The 25,340-nt window shown below is 41.1% G+C and overlaps 1 protein-coding gene across 1 annotated transcript in view; it reads right to left on the minus strand.

Moving 5' to 3' along the window:
- TMEM241 (transmembrane protein 241) overlaps positions 1-25,340 on the minus strand; it is a 162,635-nt gene that overhangs the window by 12,728 nt on the left and 124,567 nt on the right. Inside the window, exon 14 of the mRNA XM_036769346.1 lies at positions 4,852-4,916. Coding sequence (XP_036625241.1) covers positions 4,852-4,916 — 65 coding nt within the window. The remainder of the gene's footprint in view (positions 1-4,851; positions 4,917-25,340) is intronic.

Genomic DNA, 25,340 nt, shown 5'->3' on the forward strand with positions numbered 1-25,340 from the left:
ATCTACATTGGTAAAAGGGAATTTCCTCCCTGGAAGTTCCCTACACCATATGAAATCATGATCTGGAACTCCCACTATTCCCTGCTCCTAGTCCAAAAAAAAAAAAAACGCTAAGTTCATACCAGTCTACTTAAGTGTTTTGGAAATTTTCGGGCACCATAGACATGGGAGTTGTTTCCGCTAATCATCGTCATCATTATGACCACCCTGATATCTCCTTGGTTCTGGATAGGGAGGAACACTGCTCATTCTAAAGAAGAATGTCTTACCCTAACCAATGCTGTTCTTTTGAAATCCTCCTAACCCCCTCCCCCAACCCTAATTGGTTATAATTCTTGATGGGCAGCTAGGTGGCAAATTGGATAGAGTTCTGGTTCTGGAGTCAGGAAGCTCAAACCCGGCCTCAGAAACTTACTAGCTGTATGACCCTGGGCAAGTCACCTACCCCTGTTTGCCTCAGTTTCCTCATCTGTAAGATGAGCTGGAGAAGGAAATGGCACACTACTCTTGTGTCTCTGCCAAGAAAACCCCAAATGGGGTCACAAAGAGTAGGACGCTCTTGAAACGGCTGAACAGCAACAACATAATTCTTGATAGTAAGTGCTAAAAAAATGAAGAAAAGGCCTAATTTTGAACTGCATTCTTAACTGGAATTTTTTTCTTTCCCTTAATTTTGAAGCATAATTAAATGGAAAAAAAATCTGTATATGCCAAATAAAACACTCAGACTAAAAGAGAAAAGGGCTCCTAGACATGGAAAATTTTAAACCCGAAAGGAGTTCTTGGTGTCTTGTTTGAAGCAATCCCAACAATTCCAATCCAGTTACCCTCCTCCTCAGTGCACTGCACTCAACAGTCAGACAATACGGATTAATTCCCGAGCGAATATGTAGGAGGGGTGGGTGAAAATCTCATGACTGCCGCTCAGACAGCTCCCTGGGATGGGGATGAGGCTTCAGGCTAGGACTATGCTATCTGCCATGTGGCTAAAGGTGCTCTTCTTTGGCTGGGGCCACTTGTGACCTCTTCAGGTTATTTTCCTTCATGGGAATAATTTTGGTGGGTAGGACACGACCATATGGATCTGATCAAACAGAGCCAATAAAATATTTGTGGCTAGCAGCACACATCGTTGTTTTCACTTCCAAGCTAGCTGCTGAAAGATCATAGGCTCACAGATTTAGAGCAAGACCAGAGATGCCATCTAGGTCAAGTCCCCGATTTATTTTTTTCTTGCTCTGTTGCATTTATATCTTTAAATTAAATTTTATTTTTTTTTAATTAACAAGCACTTATTTTCTTTTCCTCTTACCTCCCTTTCCTCAATGGAAACAGAGAAAGACAAATAAAAACCTCATAATAAATATACATAAAATTTACTTATCATGAAATCTGCTCATTGGTCATGGTCAAAAAACATTTCTCTCATTCTGCATATTTAGTCCATCATCCTTCTGTCAGGAGGTGGGCAGCATCCTCCATCATCAGTTTAGGGAATCATGTTTGATCATTGCATTGATAAGAGTTCTTAAGTCTTTCAAAGTTTGTTTTTACAATACTGTTGTTAAAGTATAAATTGTTCTACAGATGAGGTAACTGAAGCCCAGAGAGGTTAAGTGACTGGCCCAAAGTCATTCAGATAGTAAGTGTCAGAGGCAAGCTTTCTATCCAGGTCCTCTGACCCTGGATACGGTGCTTTTTCCACTATACTATAACCCCTCTCTCAATGGTGAGCAGGAGAACCAATGAACAATTTCATCTCATTCATTAATCCCTCTGTACTGCCATCCCTAGCCCTCTAAAACAACAACAAAGATCACAAGGCAATAACAAATAGCTGGTCATCGCCAATCGATACAACTGTTCACTATTACCGCTTTTCAAGGGCCATTCTTTCCCTCTAACCATGCCAATCAGGAATGAAGGGCTGCTTCCCAAAACCTCCTGTTCCTGGGATTGTTTGAGTTCATCCAAATCAATCCACTAATGGAGCTGGGGCGGGGCAGGGGGGCATAACCCATAACAAATATGAGAAAAAGCACGACAAATGTATCATTTCATCAGAGTAGGGAGTTCCCTAACTCCTTTTAGACAGACTACAAACCCCAAACACTTTTCTATGAAGACATGGGGAGTCGCTTGAGTGACATAAAAGTTAAGTGACTCGAAGGTTACCTTTCTTCTACTCTATATTTCTCCTGTATGGTCTCATTTATAGACAGATATTCAGACACAGAGATATATAGACATAGATGTAGATCCACTCTTAACTACTGACCTCCCTGGCTTCCTTTAAGGCCCAACTAAAATCCCACCTTCCACAGGGAGCCTTTCCCAAGCCCTCTTAATTCCAGTGCCTTCTCTCTGTTAATTATTTCCTATTTATCCAGCATTTAGCTTGCTTTGTATATACTTATTTACATCAGACCCACAGAACTTGGCAGTAGGTAGGGGCCAAAATTAAGCCAGGCTAAACTTTGGGCTGCAGATAGGTTTTCAGCGGTTCACTTTCCAAGTAAAGGTATAATTAATGATTAAACTGTTTTGCAAATAAACCATATTTTTTTTTAAAAAGGGAAATTTCAATTAATATCAATTAATTACACTTATTACTTAAGTTTTTACTTATGGCATCGCTCCTCTCAGACTAAAGATAGACTAATGTTATATTTTCTCATATTTGTTATATGATATGCCCCCAATTCCATTCATGGATTGATTTGGATGAACTCAAACAATTGGTTGCCACATGTCATGTGACAAACAGGAGAGAGTGAGCAGTGGCAACCCACCCACCCAGCTTATATGGAGGGCAACAGTAGTGACTAGTGGAAGTTGGGTTAAGAGAGCACAGAAAAAGCACTCGTTACATCTTTACTTTCTTTTACATCCTCTACATTTTTCATGGGTTGCCTGAAATCCTTTGGCGGGTGGCTTGCAGTCCACAGACCATATGTTGTGTAGGCCTGGTTTACATGTTATCTCTCTCATTAGACTCTCAGCTCCTTGAGGGCAGGGACTGTCCTTTGACTCTTACTGTATCTCCAGCTCTTAACATAGTGCCTGGCACATAGTAGGCACTTAATAGGTTTCCTGATTGATACTGATTGACATAGATTTGATAGATTGTCTCTCTCACTGGAATGTGAACTCCTTATATGGAAGGAACTGTTTTTATCTTTCTTCCTATCCCTAGACCTTAGCACCATGTACTTACATAGTAAGTGTGGAAGAAATGCTTATTGATCGTCAGGTACTTAGAAGTGTTAGAGGTAGGATTTGAATCTAGGGCTTCCTGCCCCCAAGCCCAGGACTCTATCTTCAATACCACATTGCCTTTAAATAACAAGCATATAGCTTTCAATTGATTCATTATATATGGAAAATAGACCACATTAACAAGAACTGATTTTAGAGAGACAACTAGAAACCCTGATGTCCATTCCAACTTTGCCATATAGACATTAGTTTTTCTTGCACCTATGTTTAGAGATATTATAGCATCATGGTGGGGGTGGGATAGAAAGGACCAAGACTGAGGGCTAGAAGGGCTTCGGAAGCTGTCTAGTCTCACCCTCTCATTTTACAGATTAGGGAACTAGGACCCCAAGAATAGAAATGATTTATTTGAGGTCACACAGGTAGCAAACAGCATAGGTGGGATTTGAACACAGGGCTCCGGACTCTGGAACCATAGTTCTCCTCTTTCTACCATTTCTGACTCTCGGAGCAAAAGCAAACAAACCAACCAACCTGGATTTGAGTCCTGACTCGCTAATTTACTTGCTGTATGGCCTGCAGCAAGTCCCTCCATAGCTTGGGGATGTTGTTTTCTCAAGTACAAAATAGAGATAATAAAAGCCAGCCTGCCATGCCAACCTCACAGGGTTGTTGTGAAGATCATCTGAGATAATGGATGTGAAAGTACTCTGTAAACTGTAAAATAATTGGCAGGGTATGTTTGTTATTATACTTCTGACCACAATTAGAAATACACAGCAGTTGCCACAGCTGTTTCCAATAATCCTAAGTAAGGAAGGCATAAAAGTCTCCTTGTCCCACCCCCAGGATGCTTTTAGGTAGCAGACAAAAGCAGGAAGAGCCCTGGGCCTCAGGGCTGGGGCTCAAGGTGAGCCATCGGGCTATGCTGGCAGATCTACATGTGTGGGGGATCAATCAGGAAACCAAGAGAGCAGAGAAAGACAGATGTCTTTCTTTACAGCAGAGCATCATGGTACTGGGGACCCATGTGTATGTCCTGGTCCCTGGAAAAAGTCTCATGCGTTGGGCTATTTTATAAGCTGATTGATATCTTAGGCATAGAATATGCTAAAGGGATGACACTGTATGACAAGTTCAGTAGCAACTGTCTCCTTGACCATACCTTCCAAACCCTCTCTTTTGGGATTGCACGGCTCTGGCAATCAGGGTTAATGGGACCCTTACAACAACGGCCAGAATACCCTCCAGACTGAATCAAAATTCTCTGGGTGGTGTGGTGTAGGATTTTGTGCCTTCTCCTACGGATGAAGAAACTGAAGCTCAGAGAAACCCAAGGTCGCAGGGGTAAGAAATGCAGGATTAGGTTCGAACGCAGACAGTTTTGTCGTCGTTGTTACTGTTTTCACTACAAATCCAGCATTTGTTCTGTACCACGCTGCTCGCCATGAGTGATACCACAAAATTCAAATGCCCGATGGCCATCGCCTAACAATGAATTTACCAATCCAACAGGGCCCAGCTCCGATGCTTGTACAAAATACTTACCAAACCACCAGTGGCCATTTTATTGCTGCACAACAGTACTCACCAAACCAACAGCCAGCTCCCATCCTTAAACAAAATACTTACCAAGCCACCATTGCAACGTCCAGGACTGTGTCAAACAGCAATATCGAGAAACCAGCTGTCATAACCTACGGAAACAATTTTAACAAAAGTTCAAGTGACATCTGGCTTGTCCTTTCTTGTGGATTCAGTTTAGTTCCATGCAGTACCCCAGCCCCTCCCCCAATCCACCTCCCTCCTGGTCCTTTGGTCCTACCTATGATTCAGGTCATAACTGTGCATTCAATGCTGATTCTGAATCATTGTTCTATGCACTGAATTTTTACACTTACTGATTACTAGCAGTATATTAGGGGCTGAAAATACTCCTTGCTAAGTTGCTCAGGATAAAACAAGGAGTGCAAAGGACTTTGCATGAGATCATTTTTTTTTTTTTGCTTCTTAATTTTACTAGTTATTCTGTTGAGGATTCCTTTATAATGACTGGATATGCTTATCTATACCTCCCAAGAAAGACAAACAACACAACAAAGAATTCCTTTCTTCAAGAATAAACAAAGAACACTCTCCTAGAAAGCACTCCAGCTGGGTCCTTCACCAGTATCTAAATAAATTAAAGCAACACAAAATAATAGAACCATAGCCCTACTCTAGAAGTAGAAGAGGGTACTTTGGGTTTATAAAAAAACAACACCCTTTGCCAACACTTTTGAGTCTCTGACTGGCATTTAGGCCCCTTCTAGCCCCTCCTTCCTAAAAGGGGGCATGTGGTCACTACTCACCACTGTGCACATCATGCACGTCTCCAGGAAGGGACTTTTATTAAGAGTGCCAAACTTGTATAGAATTAATCTCCAGGACACAGTCATTTTAAAAGGCCCAATAATGCTTCTTAACATCTAGACCAAGGCTTCTTAAACTTTTTCCTCTCACAACCCCTTTTCTAAGTTTCAGCAGCATTCACTGGCTTTGTGTGACCTAAGGGCATGTGCGGTGCAAAGTGCGCATGCTTTGTGTTCAGAACCGCGGCTGCAGTGAAGTTGTAGGAAGCAACACGGGCAAGCGCTGACAGAAACACCTCCGATTCATTACACGTTTGATTTTTAATTAATTTTTGGCCGTTGCACATTCAGAAATCTTTTACTGTTGCCAAATTTTTGGCGACTCTATAGGGGGTCGCAACCCACAGTTTAAGAAGCGCTGATCTAGAACAATAGCTCTGAATTACATTTCACAGAGGTCCATCTGCCACTGCCCATAGCACATTTTCTTGTCCTTCACCGTGTCTGTTCTAAGCATTTACAGGTTTAGTACACTAGAGTATATTAACTCACCAAGTGGCCAAGTATGCAAACTTCTAGAAGCCAGAGAAGAAAAAAAAAGTGTTTCTCTGCTCCTTAATTGGGCAGCCAAATGATGAAGTGGATAGAGCTCCAGGCCTGGAGTTCAAATCTAGCCTCAGGCACTTACTAGTTGTGTGACGCTGGACAAGTCACTTAACCCTATTTGTCTCTGTTTCCTTATTTGTAAAAATGGAGTGGCAAACCACTCCAGTATCTTTGCCAGGAAAACCCCAAACAGGGTCACAAAGAGTTGGATGTGACTGAAATAACTGAAGAGCTCCTTAATTAGCAAGAAATTATCTTATGGTTGTTGATAAAGAGGCTCTAACCGGATCACTACTTCTCCAGGTAGGCTCACAATGGAAAGTAAAGGATGAATGTAAGACTTCTTAAAGGGTGAAGGAAAGAATATGGTGACGGGCTAGGGTGCCCAATTTGGAACTTGATCAATTACAGCTGTATTATTAATGAACATTTCATGTCCATGCCTCGTTTTCCCAGAGAGAAGGAAGAGAAGCTCTCAACCAGGCTTTGCTTCTCCTGTACCCTTTCCAGTGCTAGTCATACAGGGTGTCCCAAAAGACTTAATTCAATTTCAAGTTCTTAAAGCCTATTAAAATAATTGTGTACTGGAGATTAATTCTGTACAAATAAGGCAAGACGAAAACAAGGACTTTTAATAAAAGTCCCTTTCCAGAGACATCTGTCTCTATTAAAGCCGGGGTGCTAGGTATAATGTATTTGTATAAATGCTTAAATACCTTCAGAATTGAATTAGTGACTGGCTAAGAGAAAGAATCCAATATCCTAGAGTTACTACTGTAAAATTAAAACAAACAGCCTGTTTTACATTCAGACCATTAAAATGCTGACTAGATCTGTTGGAATTTTTGGCAACAAGAAGTTGTTTATGTTAACTTGGGTTTTCTCCCTTCCTTTGCACAGCTCCAAATGAGGCAGTTGAATCTGGGTACTGCATGTGGGGTCAAGGAACTCCGTGTTTGAATCCTGGCTCAGCTATTGACAGCCTGTGTAATACTGGTCAAGATATTTAATCTCTCTGAGCTGAGCCTCAATGTCATCTGTAGAATGAGGGGGCTGGGCTACACCAGGGGTTCTTAACTTGTTTTTTTTAAAAGAATTTTGGTAACTCCATCTCACTAAAATTGGTTTCCTTGGCAATTCTAGTTTTATTATATTTATTTTTATTTACTTATTTATTTCTACTTATAATTGTATTTATTACATTTAAAAACACTGTTCTGTTTCTCAATGTCAGGAGGAGGTGGGTGGGAGAAAATGCAGATCTGAAAATAAAACTGAATTTAGTAAACAAATAAATAAATAAACACGATTCTGAGAAGTGGCCCAAAGGTTTTACCAGACTGCCATGATTAAGAAAAAATAAATAAAGTTAAGAACTCTTGGTCTACATCATCCTAAGATTCATTCCAGTTCTAAATCCTATTATCCATAACTGGAGTGCCCTGTCAGGCTTTTTACCTTCATTATCACAAAAAAAAATATGAAAAAGGGACAGGAAGACAGCTTTTTCTGAAGGTGAAATGATATCAGCACACAGTGTTGAGAGAATAGGGTTAATTCTCAGCGATACAAGAAATGAGGAACCAGTTTGTGGATGAACTGGGCCCTGGTTGCTGTTGTAACTCCTTTTTTCCACCCCTCCTGGGGCCTAATCTCTCAATGTATCCCGGCCGGTCCACATGACCACTGGAGGATTTGCCACAAATAAGTTACAGCGGCCATATGTTGGCAACTATCATAAGACGTTCGGAAGCTTAGTGGGGGATGAAATTGAAGCTATAAGCTGAGAGTGGATGATTCCCTTTCTTCCCATTATCTATGGATTTCAATTAGTCATGCACACATTAGCATAGAGACTGAGTGGGCTATATTCCCCATGGATTATAAAGCAGTTTCCCTTTCTTGGAGTCACAGGACCTCATGAAAAGAAGCAAGATTTAATTACTCTGATCCAAAGGGAAAGGGGAGAGAGCAGCAGAGGGGAAGGCTGGATTAGGGGAAAAGGAGAAATTGGTTCTATCCCTACCTCCCCCCACCAAAAAAACCCCAACCTAAGTGGATATGAATGTAGTCAAGATAGATTATGAAGGACAAACCAAGAAAGTGCTATAATCAATGGAAAACTGTGATGTACCTAATAAAACCTGCTAAACTAACATAGTACCTCCCCCATCCTCAACCTTGGGGAAACACAATCCTGTCCAGCTCTACCACTGTCTATGGCCTAGGTGATTAGGTGGCAAACAATGGCAAAGTAGTTATAGTTGGTATTATTTCTACACACTCTCTTAGGGAGCTAATCATAATTAATAAAGGCTTATGATCATTAGGATAGGACCCTTCAAGACCTATAAAAAGAGCTCAGCTCTTCTTGTAACACTGGGAAGTACGAGATATAAGAACTGATCTCAGTTCTCATTGAAAGGTTCAAATCCACTGTGGGAATCAGAGACAATGTGGGTGACTCAAGGGTATCTATGGTAAGGCTGGTTTCTACTTAGTCAGTGTGCTATGGGCAAGCGCCAGGGAAACATCATAGTCAAGCAAAGGACACTTGACCCTGTTTAGAAATTATAATGTAACAGTGTCCTAGCCAATATGGAATTATTATAGTAATACTGTGCATGTCATTACTGTTAATATTTCCGTGGGGCTATGAACTCATCAATACTGGTATTCTTTTCATTGACCCAGATCACAACCCACCCACATATGCCCATCCTGCGTAATACCAAGCTTGGCCATATCCTTCCATGAGTCTGCCACGGGGGTCCTCCTCGAAGGGCTGAGGGCCTTCCTCAGGTCCTCCTGATACTGTGTGCACACAAGATGTCCATTAGTTATCTTTTTCTATCCTTACATTAATAGCTCTTCCTCCCTCCCCCAACTTATACGCAGTGTATAGGCATGGGACTTGGAGTCTGGAAGTCCTGAGTTGGAACCTGCCTCAGACAATTACTAGCTATGTGACCCTGAGCAAGTCACTTACTCCTGTTTGCATTGGTTTTCTCATCTGTAAAATGAGCCAGAGAAGGAAATGACAAACCAATCCAGGGTCTTTGCCAACAGAACAATGGGGTCACAAGGAGTCATACAGGACTGAAAAATGGCGAAACAACAATAACAATAAATGCTTGTGGATTGATGATTGATTGAAGATAGAGGGAAAATGAGAAATAAGTACATCCTCAAGACTCAAGTCCAAATCATTAGGGGCCAGACAGTCAATGACAGCTGAGATCTCGAAGCATGATAACCTAAACTAGGCACAGTCAACGTACTAAGAGGAAAAGGAGAGGGAATGTGTGGAAACGTTACCTAATCCCCATTCTCCCTCCCCCAATGTCTTCTTTTTCAATTTCCTGGATGAAGCTTACCAGGACTCCTACACAAAATGTTCATCACCATGGCATTGGTTTTCAATGCCCGAAAATAGAATAAACTTCCTTGATTCAATCAGCTATCAAGGAGCAATACAGACTGGTTACTCCCTCAACCAATGTATCTGTATCTCCACTATCAAATATAAGATCTTCTGTTTGGCTTTTAAAGCCCTTCACAAGCTGGCCTCTTCCCACCTTTCCAGTCTTCTTACATTTCTCTCCTGGCTCTAAACTCTAAGATCGAGCCACACTGGTCTTCTTGCTGTTCTTCAAACATAACGCTCCATCTTCCGACCCTATGACTTTTCACTGGCAGTTCCCCATCCCTGAAATACTACCTCTGCCTCCTGGCTTCCCTCAAGACTCAATTTAAATCCTACTTTCTGTGGGGGGCCTTTTCTCATCCAGCCCCCATTGCTGGTACCTTTCTTCTGAGATTGCCCTTCATTTACATTGCACTGTATGTGTCTTGTAGGTACACAATTGTTTGCGTGTTGTCTCCTCCATTAGAATGTGAGTTCTTTGAAGACAACAACCAAGTTTTTGCTTTTCTTTGTATTTCCAGTATTTAACACAGTACCTGATGCATAGTAGGTACCTAAGAAATGGTTATTGGCTTACATCTGCTGCTTGTTGCTGGTGGGCCATCGAAACACAGGAAGGGCCCATAGCACTGAGTAGAGAGTTGCAATGTATGGCTTGATGGACGAGGGGAGAACAGAGGAGAAGGCAAGCCAGGATACTTTTCCTGTCAAAAGTTAAAACTAGACTTGTGTCTTTAAGTCCTGATCAATTTAGAGATCTAGGTCTGGATACTGATGAGCTAGAGATCCATTAGTTTAAATAAAACTCTGTGGCCTAGATTCAGTAATCTGCTGGTACACATCTGAGCCAAGCACACCACACTCTAGGTATCTGGAGGGGAATTTGGTGGAGCTCAGGCAAGTCCCTGCCTTTTCTCTGCCATGTTTAAAAACAAGAAAGGTAGAAAATATCAGCACTGGAGGACACTGCAAGACCATCCAAGTCAAGTCATTCATCTCACAAATAAGAAATTGAGGTCTTTGAGAGGTTGAGTCTCTTTCACATGGTCATATCATGGATAAATTACACTATAAGACAATCAAACATAGAAAGAATTATACAATAAACTATGAGGTAGGAATACAAGTGGGCAGCTAGGTAGCACAGTGGATAGAGTGCTGGGCCTAGAGTCAGCAAGACCTGAATTCAAATCTGGCCTCAGATACTTACTAGCTGTGCAACCCTGGGCAAGTCACTTAACCCTGTTTGCCTCAGCTTTCTCAACTGTAAAATGAGCCGGAGGAGAAAATGGAAAACCACTCCAGTATCTTTGCCAGGAAAACCCCAAATGGAGTCATGAAGCATCAGATATGACTGAAAAATGATTGAACAAGAAAACAAGCACAGCTGAGAAGACTCTGAGTTGGTAACCACTCATGAAAATGAGACTTATGCCATGAATAATAATAATAACAGCTTCTGTATGGTACTTTAAGGTTTGCAAAGCATCTTACAAATATCTCATTTGATCCTCACTATAACCCTGAGAGGCAGGTGCTATTATTATCCCCATTTTACAAATGAGGAAACTGAGGCAGACAGAGACTAAGTGACTTCTCTAGGGCAACACAGCTAGTAAGTGTCTGAGGTTGCATTTTAATTCACATCTTCCTTGGCTCTAGGTCCAGTCTATCCACTACAAGCATTATGGAGGGGATACATACTTACAGAGAGAAAACTATAGCATATCAAGCCCCAAATTCCTGCATGGAGCACAGAAATATATCATCAAATCAATTAATCCAGAAGCATTTATTAAGGGTTTACTGTATGCCTGGCAAGAGAGATACAAAGGCAAATGCAACAGTCCTTTACATTCCATTGGGGGAGACAACACATAGATAAACAAGGGTACACACACACACACACGGAGGAAGAGAAAATATATTTTTGTTCATTTAAAAAAATAAAATTGCATTAAAAAAAGACTGTATTTGCCCTCAAAGAACCTACTGTCTAATTTGTTGGTTGAATATTGCAGCTTGTCCTTACTCTTTTCAGGTCATTGGGCAACAGGGACTAGAAACGAAGTAACAAATAGGGACCTGGTTCAAGCTTAAGACTTCAAGTTGGATTAACTCTGGTTAGCCTACCAGAAGCTCTGCCCCACTCAGACACATGCTCACAGCTGCCCTACAAATTCCACAGCACTCAGCCCACTGTTTGAAGTGTCTCACAATGGAAAGAGCTCAGATACGCTTGTGTCCCAATGAAGCAGCTTTTGTTATGACTTCGGATATTTATTTAGGGAAATATGCTGTTGTTTTCAGGGTTCTATTTCCTGCTGGCTACGATTCCATCGGTTCTAATTGGGAAGTTAATAGAGAACCAACAGATGACTGGACATTCTACCAGCAGCCTGAACTTCTGTGGGTGAGGAAGGATCCTGGAGGGAAGCCTGGCATTCTGAGAGTCTGCTCAGTCTCTTTCATGGGAGTTTTTCCCAATCCTGGCAGCAAATATCCCCCTTCTTGTTTCCTAGAGGAAGAAACATAGTCGTGGCAATGTGGACTGTGGCCTGGACAGTAAATAAGGCCGGAGCTGGAAAGAGGCCCAACCTGGTACTGGGCTGGGAGGGAGATCTGAGTTCTTTGTGGCAATGCCACTCACTTGCCAATGGGGCAAGTTGTCTCATCTAGAAAATGAGGAAGTTGACCAAGATGACCCAAGAGGATCCTTTCAACAGTAACATTTTATGATTCTCGGTCCCCATGCTTAATGTTTCCCAATTTCATGTCCAATCATAAAGCCTAGAAAAGTCTCCTGACTCCCTGTCTAGTGCCTTCATGTCTAATGTTCCCTGCCCAGTGCCCTAGATGGCCATGAACAGGAATAACTCTCCCACAGCATCTCAACAACACAGGCCTTCCCAGCCACAGGCTGGGCGATGCCAAAAATATCAGAACTCAATACAATGTGTCAGCCATGCTGCTTTGAATTTCCTGCCTTTGTCAACAGATGTCACAACCTCGATGTTATTTGAACAGATTTGGGTGTTTAAAGTAGATCAGATTTTGTTTTTCAAATATTCATTCAGTCCCAAGACAAATTCCATTTTTTTAAAGGGACGGGGAGGGCACAGACCCTGAGTCAGGTGTTTGGGGGAGTTGGATTTTCTTTTATGGGAAATTTGTTTCTGAGACAGAAGTGATTGGTTAGAGCAACTTTGTCACACCCTGAGGAAACAGCCTAGGATTTAGAGCAGGAAGGGACGTTGGAAACCATCCAGTCTGACCCTTTCATTTTACAGTTAAGAAAGGCTCAGAGCCTCCTCCCCATGACCACAAATGGAGTAAAGGAAATTTCTCCTCCCCTTACCCCCCAAAAATACAAGGTTGGTTTTATTTACCCTGATAATAAATGCAAAGGACTTGTGTCCAAGTCCATAAACAATCAAGACAAATATTATTCCCTCTCCTGTAAGTCCCACTTTCCCAGGATCTTGCAACACAGTCCTCCAGACTTAGAGTACTCCCCTGGGTTGAGGATTCTGCTGCTGAGGAGGAAGCACTCTTTGTTGCTGGAGAGTTGGGCAACCTTCTCCTCCAGTGAGCCTCGATGCCTCCAGGGACTCAGATAATCCTTCAAATTTAGAGAACTACTCTAAAGTTGAAGACCCCTTGTTAAGAGAGTACTCAAGGGAGTTAGAGTGAACGCCCTTCTCAGACCTGTACAATCCATACAATCTCACAGTGCAAATGAAGGCAAGGTCCAGGTTATACACTCCACATCATAGCTCCAAGGACAGGTCCTTAGTATCTGTCAAAGAGCCAACTCAAAATTAAGTGGTGATGTTGTCGTTCAGTCTTGCCCAACACTTTGTGACCTCATAGGACAACAGGCCCTTCCATCGTCCACTATCTTAAAGTTTGCCCAAGCTCATGTCTGTCGTTGCCATGATACTCTCTATCCATCTCATCCTCTGCCGTTCCCTTTTTCTTTTGCCTTCAATCTTTCAATTTTCAATTAAATTAAGTGATACACAATATAACACTCAGGAGTAGGGCTGGATACATAGTTTGCCATTGATTTCCAGTTCTGGGACTACCTAAATCACATGACTTTCTTCAACAGTTTTTAAAGCCTTTACCTTCAGCCTCGCTCCTCCAGAGACCCGGCCTAAAGCAAGATATATACTTTTACATCTTCTGAACTGCTCTTGAATACCTGCCAGGGCAGAAGATTTCTGTTTTCTAAGGGGTCAACTATCAAGCAATGACTCCCTGTTGCTTTTCTTCAGGAGTCAGTAAACTAACGTCAATATAAGAAAGTCCGCCTAATGAAACATATTTGTTGAGAAGCTATTTTGTACCTTCAAAATGTGTTTTAAAAATGTTCAGTTTGTATTTTTAAAAATTACATTCTGGCAAGCCTGCATTTTGTAATTTCAGTCTCCTTCAAAAATCTGTTCACAAGCAAAAAACAGATGTACATCGAAAGAGCTAAATCAATATTTGTTCATTGATCGACTGTAGTTAAGAAGCTGGCTGATCCTATGTGTGAATGTTGCTAAGGCACTACTGGATATCTCCACAAGCCTGTTATTAATATTACTCATGATGGCTCATACCTTTTTGCAAACAGTTCTCAAAAGTTAGTGAAGCTGAAAAAACACTGCCCCTCAAGTCAGAAGAGGTGGGTTCAAATTCTGCCTCCAATTTTTAATACCTGTCTGGTTTTGGGCAGGTCACTAAACTTCTCACCCTCTGTGTCCTCAGCTATAGAAATGGAGAAGACTCTTATACCACCTACCTCACCCAGGTGTTGTAAGCATGATCAAATGAGATCCTGTCTATCACGTGCTTTATAAACCTTATGGGCTATGCTCAGCTTCCGCTACTGATGCTGCCATCAGTATCATTCAAGGGGAAAAACAGCGAAGACTGAACTGGAGAAGAAGAGGACGAAAGCTTGGAGCTGGCTGGGCAAACACCGAGAAGTGTTTTTTGCAACTGGGAAAAGAAGGATGGTGTTTTATGCTAGCAAACAGATTGTATACAGCCATAATCCTTTTAGCTTCTGCCAAATTACAGGGAAGGGAAAAGAAGGGATCTGGGAAAGGCCCTAAAAGGTTGTGGGGAATTACTTCAGTAGAAAGTTAGGAGTGAGGAGTCATTGAATTAATTTTCTAAACGTGACCTCCTTTATCTAAAGCTGCCTATTAGAGCATTTGATATCAAACTGGCTGGAGCAATGGAGCTATGAACATGCCCCCCCCCCACAAAATTCTTAAGTGAATCAGGAAACTCTTTTCATTGCAGAAATGGGGGCCTATGGATAGGAAACTGCATATACCATCAGGCACAGCAGACAAACTGGCTAGCTTTGCTGAACTGCTTTTTCTGTCTCTCTTTTTTTTTCATACTATAAGGGATGGTTTTATGAGGAGGGAGATATATTTTCTTTTTTTAATAGTATTTTATTTTTTCCTATTAAATGTAAAGACAAATTTTAACATTCATTTTAAAAAAATTGAGTTCCAAATTTCCTCCTGGCTCCCTCAATTTCCCTCTCCCTAAGATGAAAAGCAATTTGATATAGATTATAAATGTGCAATCACATAAAACATTTATTCACATTAGTCATGTTGTGGAAGAAGAAACAGATCAAAAGAAAAAGCCATAAATAAAATAAAGAAAGTAAAAACAGTATGCTTCAATCTGCATTCAGACTCATTCAGAGTTTTTTCTCTGGATGTGGACAGCATTTTTCATCATAAGCCCTTTGGAACTGACTTAGATCATTGTATCGCTGAGAATAGTTAAGACATTCAAGCATGTAACGTTGCTGTTATGGTATACAACGTTTTCCGGGTTCTGCTTACTTTACTTTGCATCAGTTTACGTAAGTCTTTCCATGTTTTTTTTTGAAATCCACTTGCTCATCCTTTCTTATAGCACAATAGTATTCCATTACAGTAATATACCACAACTTCTTCAGCCATTCCCCAACTTACGGGCATCCCCTCAATTTCCAATTCTTTGCCACCACAAAAAGAGCTGCTCTAAATATTTTGTACATATAGGCCCTTTTCCCTTTTTTAATGATCTCTAATGGACCTAGTAATGGTGTTGCTAGATCAAAGGGTATGCACAGTTACCCTCTGGCCTTTGGCCATAGTTCCAAATTGCTCTCCAGAATGGTTGGATCAGTGCACAATGCCCCAAACAGTACATTAGTGTCCCAATTATCAGAAGCAAATGTGATACAAAAGCAAAAAAAACTAAAATAAAATATTATACTCAAGACTGAGGAGAAGTATTGATTAAACAGGAAATGATATTTATAATGCTTTGTTCACATTTATGCAGCGTTTCATGGTTGACAAAGTCATCACTTCATCACAGCACTTTAGGGAAGGTAGTGCAAAGTAATAACAAAAGATAACAAATAATAACAAAATTTTACAAAAGAGTAAGAAGCTCAGAGAAGTAAACTTATTTGCCATTTTCATTTTGGGAAGTCACATAGTGAAAGCAGGAATAGGACTGTAGTTAGGATTTCAGATATGACATATTATCTTTCCCCTCCAAACTCACCCATCTTCCCTATTACTGTGGAAGGCAATGCCATCCTTCCAGTTACCCAGGTTTTCATAACCTCAGTGTCATCTGCATTTCCTCACTTCCCCTCACCTCACATCCACGTAACCAATCAGCTGCCAGACTATGGTGATTCCATCTCTGCTTCTCCCATCTGTCCCCTTCTCATTACAAATATGGCCACCACCGTAATGCAGGCCCTAGTCACCTCTGGACCACTGCAATAGCCTTCTAGTTGCTCTCTGCTCAAGTCTCTTTCCACTTTATATTCATCCTCTACACAATGGCCAATTTCTCTGAAGTGCAGGTCTGACAATGTCACTCCTCTGCTTGACAAAGCCTAAGATTAAAGATTATTTCATCTATCTCATCTGTGTGTGTGTATATACAGATACAGAAAGAGATACAGACATATTGGAAATACATGCTTAAATTTTTTTTGTGCAGATAGGAGTGATCAAAGAAGTTTGGAGACCACTGATCCAGACATATGAATTGCTTACTTCCAGGATTGAGTTTCCCCAGATATGGGCTATGGTAAGCCATTCATTTGAGTCCTCCACATCAATTACATACATCAGGGCTGTCCAACTACAGGTTTTTACTGAAACAACAGACAATATGTTTTGATTTGCCATTTTAGTGAGAGCTCTGCGGTAGCTCGGCTTCGTTTACTAAAGCATTTATGTAAATTTCTGTGCTTGTAGATAGGCTACATTTTGGACAGCCCTGAATTACATTATTAATTCAAGAGAAAGGGCCAGTAGAAAAATGTATAAATACCATGGGACCACTTGATTCTATTGACTAGGATCTGATAGGACATGACCAACACCAATTCATAGGTCAATTATGCATAGTTATAATAGGTTTTTACTGTAGGTAGTTGTCATATTACAAGAGATGTGATTGGACTTGCCTTATATCCAAATTCACATAATAACGAAATAGGATATAATGTAGATCAACTATGGCTCAGAGAAAACCCGATCTGAGACATGTTACATGAATTTAAGGTTATAAAATCTAATTAGATAAGCTGGGAATCAGAAAACAATATAAGTATATAATTGTGCTGAGATTTGATAACCTTTTCACTTGGTGACCACTCAAAATATGGAGAGTAATTATGTAGTGGCCTGTGACCACAGAGGGAGGGAGAGGGGGAAATCTAAGTAAGTTGAACCATTTCTTAGGCTTCAAACAACTCTACTTCTCTTGTTTTCTACTGGGAATCTGTGCTCTTGGGGTGTATTAGGAGAGAAATAGTGTTCAGACCTAGAGAGAGGGTAACTCCACTGAATTCTGTCACAGACAGAACATATCTGCACTATCATATTCAGTTCCGGGTATAAAATTTTAGGAAGGACACCTACAGGCTTGAAAGCGTCCAGAGGACAGTGAAAGACCTCAAAGTCATAGGCTATAAGATGAACAAATAAGTTATTTTGACTATTATAAATACCCAAATTAATTATAAAGGGCATATGAAGAAAGATGCTATCTGCATCCAGAGAAAGAACTGATAAATGGAAGCACATATAGAATAATTTTATATATACGTAGGTGTGTATACATATACATATATATGTATGTATACATACACACACTCCTATTTGTGTCTAATGGTAGCCATCTCTGGGGCACGGGAGAGGGAGGGAAGAAAAAAAAGAAATTTACACAATAATTTTGCTGTATATTTGAAAGTAACAGCAAGTTGTGCATAGCAAATTTATAGTTTCATGTGCAATCATCTTTTTTATTGTACTATATTATGGAAATGCTTGTTTTATCCCATAAATTAAAAATAAAATAAAAAGAATCAGGGTGCTTGGTCCAGAGAACACTCAAGGGAGACATGATACAGCCAGGTTCACATGCTCCCTGCTATTTCTTACCTTGATTTGCTTTGGAAGACATTTAATCTCTCTTCACCTTAGGCTTCCCCTCTATAAAACCAGAGGGTTGGATTCAATGATCTCTAAGATTCCTTCCTACTCTAAGTCTAAATCTAATGATCTTAAGTATCTGAAGGGCCATTCCATGGAAGAAACTTGTTCTTCTTGTCCCTAGACAGCGGAAGTAGGAAAAAATGGGTAAAAGTTACGGGGAAAGAGGTTTAGACTCTATGTAAGGAAAAACTTCCTAGGAATTACAGCTATCTAAAAGGGAATGCCCTGCTTAAGGCATAGTGAGCTGCCCCTCACTTGAGGTCTCCAAGTGAAGTTTGGATGACTACTTGTTGAGGAGAGTTTAGAGGTGTTTCTAGTTTGAGTCAATTTCAGACCAAATGGTCTTGGAGGTCCCTGAGATTGAGTGATCAATGGAGTTGTTCTTCACAGTATTTCTCATCAGTCTTACATCACTTTCTTCATAGAACTCCATGGAAGAGGTATATGCTAGAAGACTATTGGTCTTATGTCCAGCTACATATGGTGTGACTTATTTCTGAGAATACAGAAAGACCAGTGTGTGAACAATAGTTCTTTTCATGGGGCTACATACATAAAAATTGTCCTCATGACGGCCTGGTTTATGACAGCAGCTGTTTCTCACACGTGACTCTTACTCTTAAGTTTGAGGCCTGCTAAATGCCACTGGCGGAAAATAGTCTTCCGCTAGCTAAATGTGTGACTTTCGACAAGGTATTTCACCTCTCTGACAGCTGTGTGCTAGATTGTCTGTTATTCTTGTTTTCCAACAGGTCTATCTTTGCTACCCCTTTTGAAGTTGTGGACCAAAGGGTCTTTGAATCACAACCTGATTCTTGTTCTTCTCCTATACATTTTTAGTTGTTTTACTTCAATTCACCCAAAAGCAGTTGGTTAGATTTAATGTTCTCTGAAAATGGCCTAAGGAGCTTTTAATTTCTACCTGCATCAGCTCTTCCCTCGGGAACTGGCTATATTCCAAGGCTTGCCTTTGCCTGTCTGGTCACTTACACTAAGTTGAGCTTGGAGAGGGTGTTGTTGAAACTAAGGAAATGCCAGATGCTCTGGACATTCACCACAGATTCAAGTGTCAGGGCCTTAATAGAAGATCCAAATGACATTAGCACAAACCTACCTGATGAAGAGAGAGAAAGGAAAAGATGAGGCAAGATTCTAATTTCTTCTACACTAACATTTATGTAATGTTCTTGCAAAGAGATTTCATTGGAAATACCTGATTTCTATTTATGGAAAGCTTCGATGGCTAGCTTTGCCCAAGAATGTGTTTTAGTAATAGGGCCAGAAACAGCCTCTTCCTTGCTTACACCAATTCTCTTCTACCTTTTCAACTTTCCATGTTTAATTTTATTTAGTAAATTTGTTTTTCTAATGCCGGAGTTATTCCTGGAAGGATACTTTTATATAAAATTTCCTTTTTAAAATCTTGTGTTTAAACGATTTAAGAATAAAATTAATTAAATAAGCACATATCTATGAAGCACCTACTATGTACCAGGTGCCAGGATGGAAAATATAAAAACCAAAGAGTCCCTGACCTTAGTGGGTTTACCATCTATCTGAGGGAATAAAATAGAGACCTACAAGTTAATACAAAATATATACACAGTAGATATAAAGTCATTTGGGATGATGGAGCACTAGAAGCTGGAAAAGTCAGGGAAGGCCTCATGGAGGAGATGGTCCTTGAACTGAGATTTTAAGGGTGCTAAGGGTTTTAAGAGATAAATGTGAGGAAGAAGTATATTCCAGGTATGGGGGACAGCAAAGACAGGGGGGCACAGGAGATGGAATGTTGTGTACAAGAAATAGCAAGAAGGAAAATCTGGCTGGAACATACATGGTAAAGGAGAGTAATATGTAATAGGCCAGGAAAGGCAGGCTGAAGTCAGATTATGAAGGGCTCCATGGGACAAACAGAGCAGTTCACATTTTATCCTACAGCCGGTATGGAGCCAACTTAGCTCTTTGAGCAAAAGAGTGACAGGGTCAGACCTATGATAGAGCACAGAAAACTACTGTGTGGAGAACAGATTGAAGAGGACAGAGTGTGGAGGCAGAAAGACCAATTAGGAAATTACTACAATAGTCTGTGCACCGTATGCTTACTTAGCACAGTCCCTGGCACATAGTAAGGGCTTAATTAATGCAAGCTGACCAACTAACTCTATGCTCCCATGATTGTTTCCTTCCCTATAACCAGCCGCTGTATTAATCAAATGATATCACACCGGTGAGAAAGAACAATTAAAATGAAAATGCAGGATACATCCTGCGCAGATGGGATGAGAGCCTTAACTAGGGCCCCAGTACCCAGTGGCCATGTAAGCCGAGAGAAGGAAAGCGATGTGAGAAGTATTGTGAAGGTAGAATTGACTAGACTTAAAACCTGATTGGATGTGGGAAGTGAGAGAGAGGGAAGAGCTGAGGATGACTCTAAGGCTTTGTATCGAGCTTGACTGGAAAGATGGCAGTACCACCAAAAGAACTTAGACTAAGAGGTAGGTTTGAAGGGAAACATAACCAGTTCTGTTTTGGACATATTAAGTATGAACTGCCTAGCTAAATGTGGACACGGGGGCAGCTAGGTGGCGCAGTGAGTAGAGCACTGGCCCTGGCGTCAGGAGGATCTGAGTTCAAATCCGAGCTCAGACACTTGACACATGTACTAGCTGTGTGACCTTAGGCAAGTCACTTAACCCCAATTGCCCTGCCAAAAACAAACAAAAAATAAATAAATGTGGACACAGGAGAAGGTGTCCAACAGCCTGTTGGTGATATAGGAATGGAGCTCAAGAGAGCTGTAAAGCTCAGATATGTAGATCTATATGTCATCTACATAGACATGATCACTGGATCCATCAGTTAATGAGATCACAAAGAAAGATGGTATAGGGAAAGAAGAGCTGAAGAAGGGAAGGGAGAAAAGAGAAAAAAAGAGAGGACAGGACAGGAGATGACATGAGAGGGCAGGAAAGGAATGGATAAGAGAGGAGAGGAAAAAGCAATTTGATAAATCCAGTTAGGGAGTGAGATGATCTAGCAAATGAATCAGTGAAGGAGCACTTGGACAGGTAGAACAGGTGAACCGGGAGAAAAGAGTGTCATGAAAACTTGAAGAGAATATGCAGGAGAAAAGAGACAGGAGGGTCAAAGGGTTTAGAGACATAAAAAAAGACTTAGGACAGAGAAAAGGCCACTAGACTTGGCCATTAAGAAATCACTGGTGATTTTGGAAAGCCCACTTTCAGTTGACTAATGAGGTCAGAAAGTAAACTGAAAAGGGTTGAGAAATGAGTGGGAGGAGGAGAAGTAGATTGCAACCAGTGTAGATAGTTTTTTCTAGCTATGAAAAGGAGGAGGGATACAGGACAATAGCTTGAGGTCATTCTGCAGTCGAGTGAAGTGTTTTTTAAGGAAGGGGAGAGCAATCTACCACATGCAACTAACTATCACCATTCCGGAGTGAGGAGAGCTGTGGCTGGAGTATTTGTCTGTGTTCTGATGTTGCTCTGGCTTTCCCTTTTTCTTCCATGTGAAAGCTCGATAAGTAAGAAGGGGAAAAATTCAGAAGGAAGGCTTCTTCCCAGTCCATCACAAGTTATTTCAGGTTAAAACTTGGTAAATCCCATAGCTGGCTTTCAATCCCATTTTAGAAGGCATGCTTCACAAGCCGGTTTTATTTAAAACCAAATTAAGCTCTCATAGTCTGAAGGTGAGGGTTAACAGTGGTAAAAAGATCAGCTATCCTGGGAAGACCATGCTTTCAGCATATAAAACAGGAGAATCCTGATTCATTTAAAGAGAATATTTAATAGTTGGAAGCTATATTTGGAAATGAGACAAATTTAAGCATCAAAAAGTTCCAAATGAATATGCCATAATTATACTAACTCGAGGCCCCTGAGGACTTTTTTTTAAACTCCCTTTGAAGGAATAATCATTTCAGCACATCCTATTGTTAGAGTCAGCAATTCTGGGATTGAAAGAGCAGTTTTACAGACAGGTTTTGATAGACCCAGATGCTTCCTTCCTCTATTAAAAGGTAGGAAATTGAGCACCCAGTTGGAAAAAAACACAACTAATTGCCATCTTTGATCTGCCTACTTCCCCCAACCATGACCATCCCTAAACGAACATAACTTCATCAAGAGTGGTGCTGCATACTGGAGTCATCAGGCCAGTTGACCAGCTTCCATTTGATTTGAGATGATGAAGGAGGAGAAAAAGGAAGATGTAGAGGAGGAAGACGACTGTTCCCTTAGAAATCCCCCTTTGCAAAAGCTTCCCCCCACAAAGCTTGAAACATTTATACAAGTCACAAAACTTTCGGTGCTTCTGCCATACGAATCCTAGTGACTGATACAGTACCAATGAGGCTACCCGTGAACCCACCCCTTCACGTATGTGGGAGATGAACACACCAGGACCTCAAACCATTCTGGCACTGACATCCTTAGAAAAAGCTTCCACCAAACAAGAAGAGTGAAGGAAGCTTGGGAAGCTTTATAGGGACCAGGACTGCCTGCTTCACAAGGAGAAAGAAGAAAAGTGGCTGTTTCAAATACATCTTCCCCACTAAAGCTGCAACCAGTTAACCTAATGAACCCTATTCCCACCCATGTGTGGGCAGAGGGGACCAATGTAATTAAAGGAAAATTCTCCTCCTCCCTCCATATGCACCCATCACATCCTGGCACAAGGGGCCGTCACGTTCACAGAAACTGAAAAGAGGAGAGTCTATGGCAGAGAGCAAGTAGAACAGGAAGGTCAGGAAGCCAGAAGTCAGAAGAGTCGAGTTCTAGATTAGCTAGAACCTACTGCTACTGTCTGATAGCCACTGGCTGTCTGAAAAATAGTTAAGCAAAACTGAGCAAGGGAGCAAATCTACCTGACAGTGTATGTAACCTTTCCCCATAGTCCCCCACCTCTCTACCTGCTGCCCTGTGAATACACATAGTTAATGAATTGGGCCCCACTTTCTTTGGCACCATAAGGAGGGTGCTTCTCCCTAGCAAGTTGCTTGACTCCTCTAGACCACAGATTCCTCATCTCTTAAATGAGGGGGTTAAATTAGGTCATCTGTAATCAGAAAATCTGTAAAGACCCTTCCAGCTCGAACGATCAGAGACTCTTTTCATACACTGGGTCAGTTCTCCCTGGGAAAGAGAGTCAGAGTGGAAGAGAGACAGAACAAACCAGTTCTTCACAGTGAGTACAGTTGATTTTTCGAAGGAGCCAGAGAGAGCTTGGGCTTGGGACCACTCCGGTATTAGGGTACATTGTGTTTGAATTTGTTTAGTTTTACACCAACATGCAAAGCCCACTGGGTTATAATCTTCCTCCCTTACACATCCAAAGCTAGGAGAAATAGAACTGATTTGTTAAAGAAGACTGTATTTGTTTATTGTAAAATAGTTTAGAAAACAGATTTTAATTCAGCACCCTCATCCCCTGCCCCATCCATAAAGAAATGCCAAATCCCATAAGGGTTTAGGAGGCAGTCACAGGTCAGCCTTTAAACTGATTTCCCCAAGGGCAGGATCACAGGAAGAATAGTAAAGAACTAGAGGAAAGCAAAAGGCTAAACAAACCCTAATTCATCAGCAAAAGCACGGACACAGTTTTGATCTAATGGTGGCTCACCTAAGGTCAGCTCAACCCAGGTCCAGGAGCCAGGCCATAGTATGAAATTGAGTAATTCTAGAAATGTCTTTATGGCTGAAATCAGCATTTCAGGAGTTTATTAAACATCTGGGGGCCTTACAAAATGGAGATACACCCCAAAGATGGTATGGATTATTTCTACTGCTCTCTCCCAACTTGAGAGGCAGACATCAATCATCTGTCTACAGACTATGGTCTGCACATCAGCCCAAGGTTTCCCAGATCTCTGTGTGCCTGGTTGCCAAACCGATGGAACCTCACTCAGATGACTGATTATTTAATGTCCTGGAATGTGAACACTAGAGCTGTACAGCAGCTGTTGGATGGCACATGGGGTCTTGCCCTGAAATTTAGTATGGAGTATTTCTGAATGCATCACAAAGTCAATGACTGCATCTGGCCTGAGAGGCGTGGAACTGGAAGAGAGGGCAGAAGCAGCTGCTGAAAACAAACTATTGGGCAGCTGGGGTGGGGAGGAAGAGAAACAACATCTGCCAAGTTCCAATTACCATTGGGAAACCTGCTGCCCTGTGAATCCACACACTTAATGAATCTGGCGTACCTTCTATAGGCATTATGATACCCAAAGAACCACTGGACCGGGCAGCTGTTCAATGTCAAAGTTTCACAGATCATATCAAAGGAAGGTGCCACCTGGAGACTGAATGCCTGGGGGTAAGAAGCAGCAGCTTAGTGGAGTGTAAACAGAATCATCACTTTGTGGCAGCTAAACTCAGATGAATTGCAATGACCTATCTTGTTTCTGGAGAGACAGATTTAAAAAAAAACAACACCCAACTTCATCATGGTAAAGAGTTGGGGGACTATGGGAAGAGAACATTTAATTTAGCATCAGACACAAACATTTTACTAGACAGCATTCTTCAGCCATTTTTCTTTGTTACAAGGGAAAGTCTGGTGGGGAGAGAAGTATACTGGAAAATTATATGTAAAAAACAAAAGACAACCAGAAGGCTTTTTTTATTTTTAAAAAAGAACACTGACCACAGTGGCTGCGGTACCATTCGCTATCCATGCTTAATTGAATCATTCAAGTTCTCTGGGCATAGTATAGTGGAAGGAACACTGAAAAGCTGCATGATTGTGGGACATTTATCTGGCCCCTCTGGGCCTCAGTTTCCTGTCTGTAAAAGAAAAGGGCTGGATTAGATGAACTCCAAGATATGTTGTGGTTCTACATCCAATGAAAGGTTTAGACAAGATGGTCTCTAAAGGTCCTAAAAGGCTAAGATTATAGGATTCCTGAGAGTGTTATTGGGCAATATTAAAGTCAAGTAAGATGTCAACTGAAGGTTTTTTTTTTCACAATGATGAACACACCCTATAGTTAAATACCAAATGGAAAATTCAAAACCTAACCCAGAAATTCAGATTAACCATGATACTTCCCACTTCTGTACCCCGCCCCTATACCTTGTCTCATTTCTTGGCTCAACTAAAAATTGAACTGTTCTGCTTATTTAGTCTTCACTGTTCCAGAGGCACATCCAGACCAAATGGCTCTAGTCTGCACAGAGA

This window comes from Trichosurus vulpecula, chromosome 1 (genome assembly GCF_011100635.1).
Source record: "Trichosurus vulpecula isolate mTriVul1 chromosome 1, mTriVul1.pri, whole genome shotgun sequence".
Classification (NCBI taxonomy): Eukaryota; Metazoa; Chordata; class Mammalia; order Diprotodontia; family Phalangeridae; genus Trichosurus; species Trichosurus vulpecula.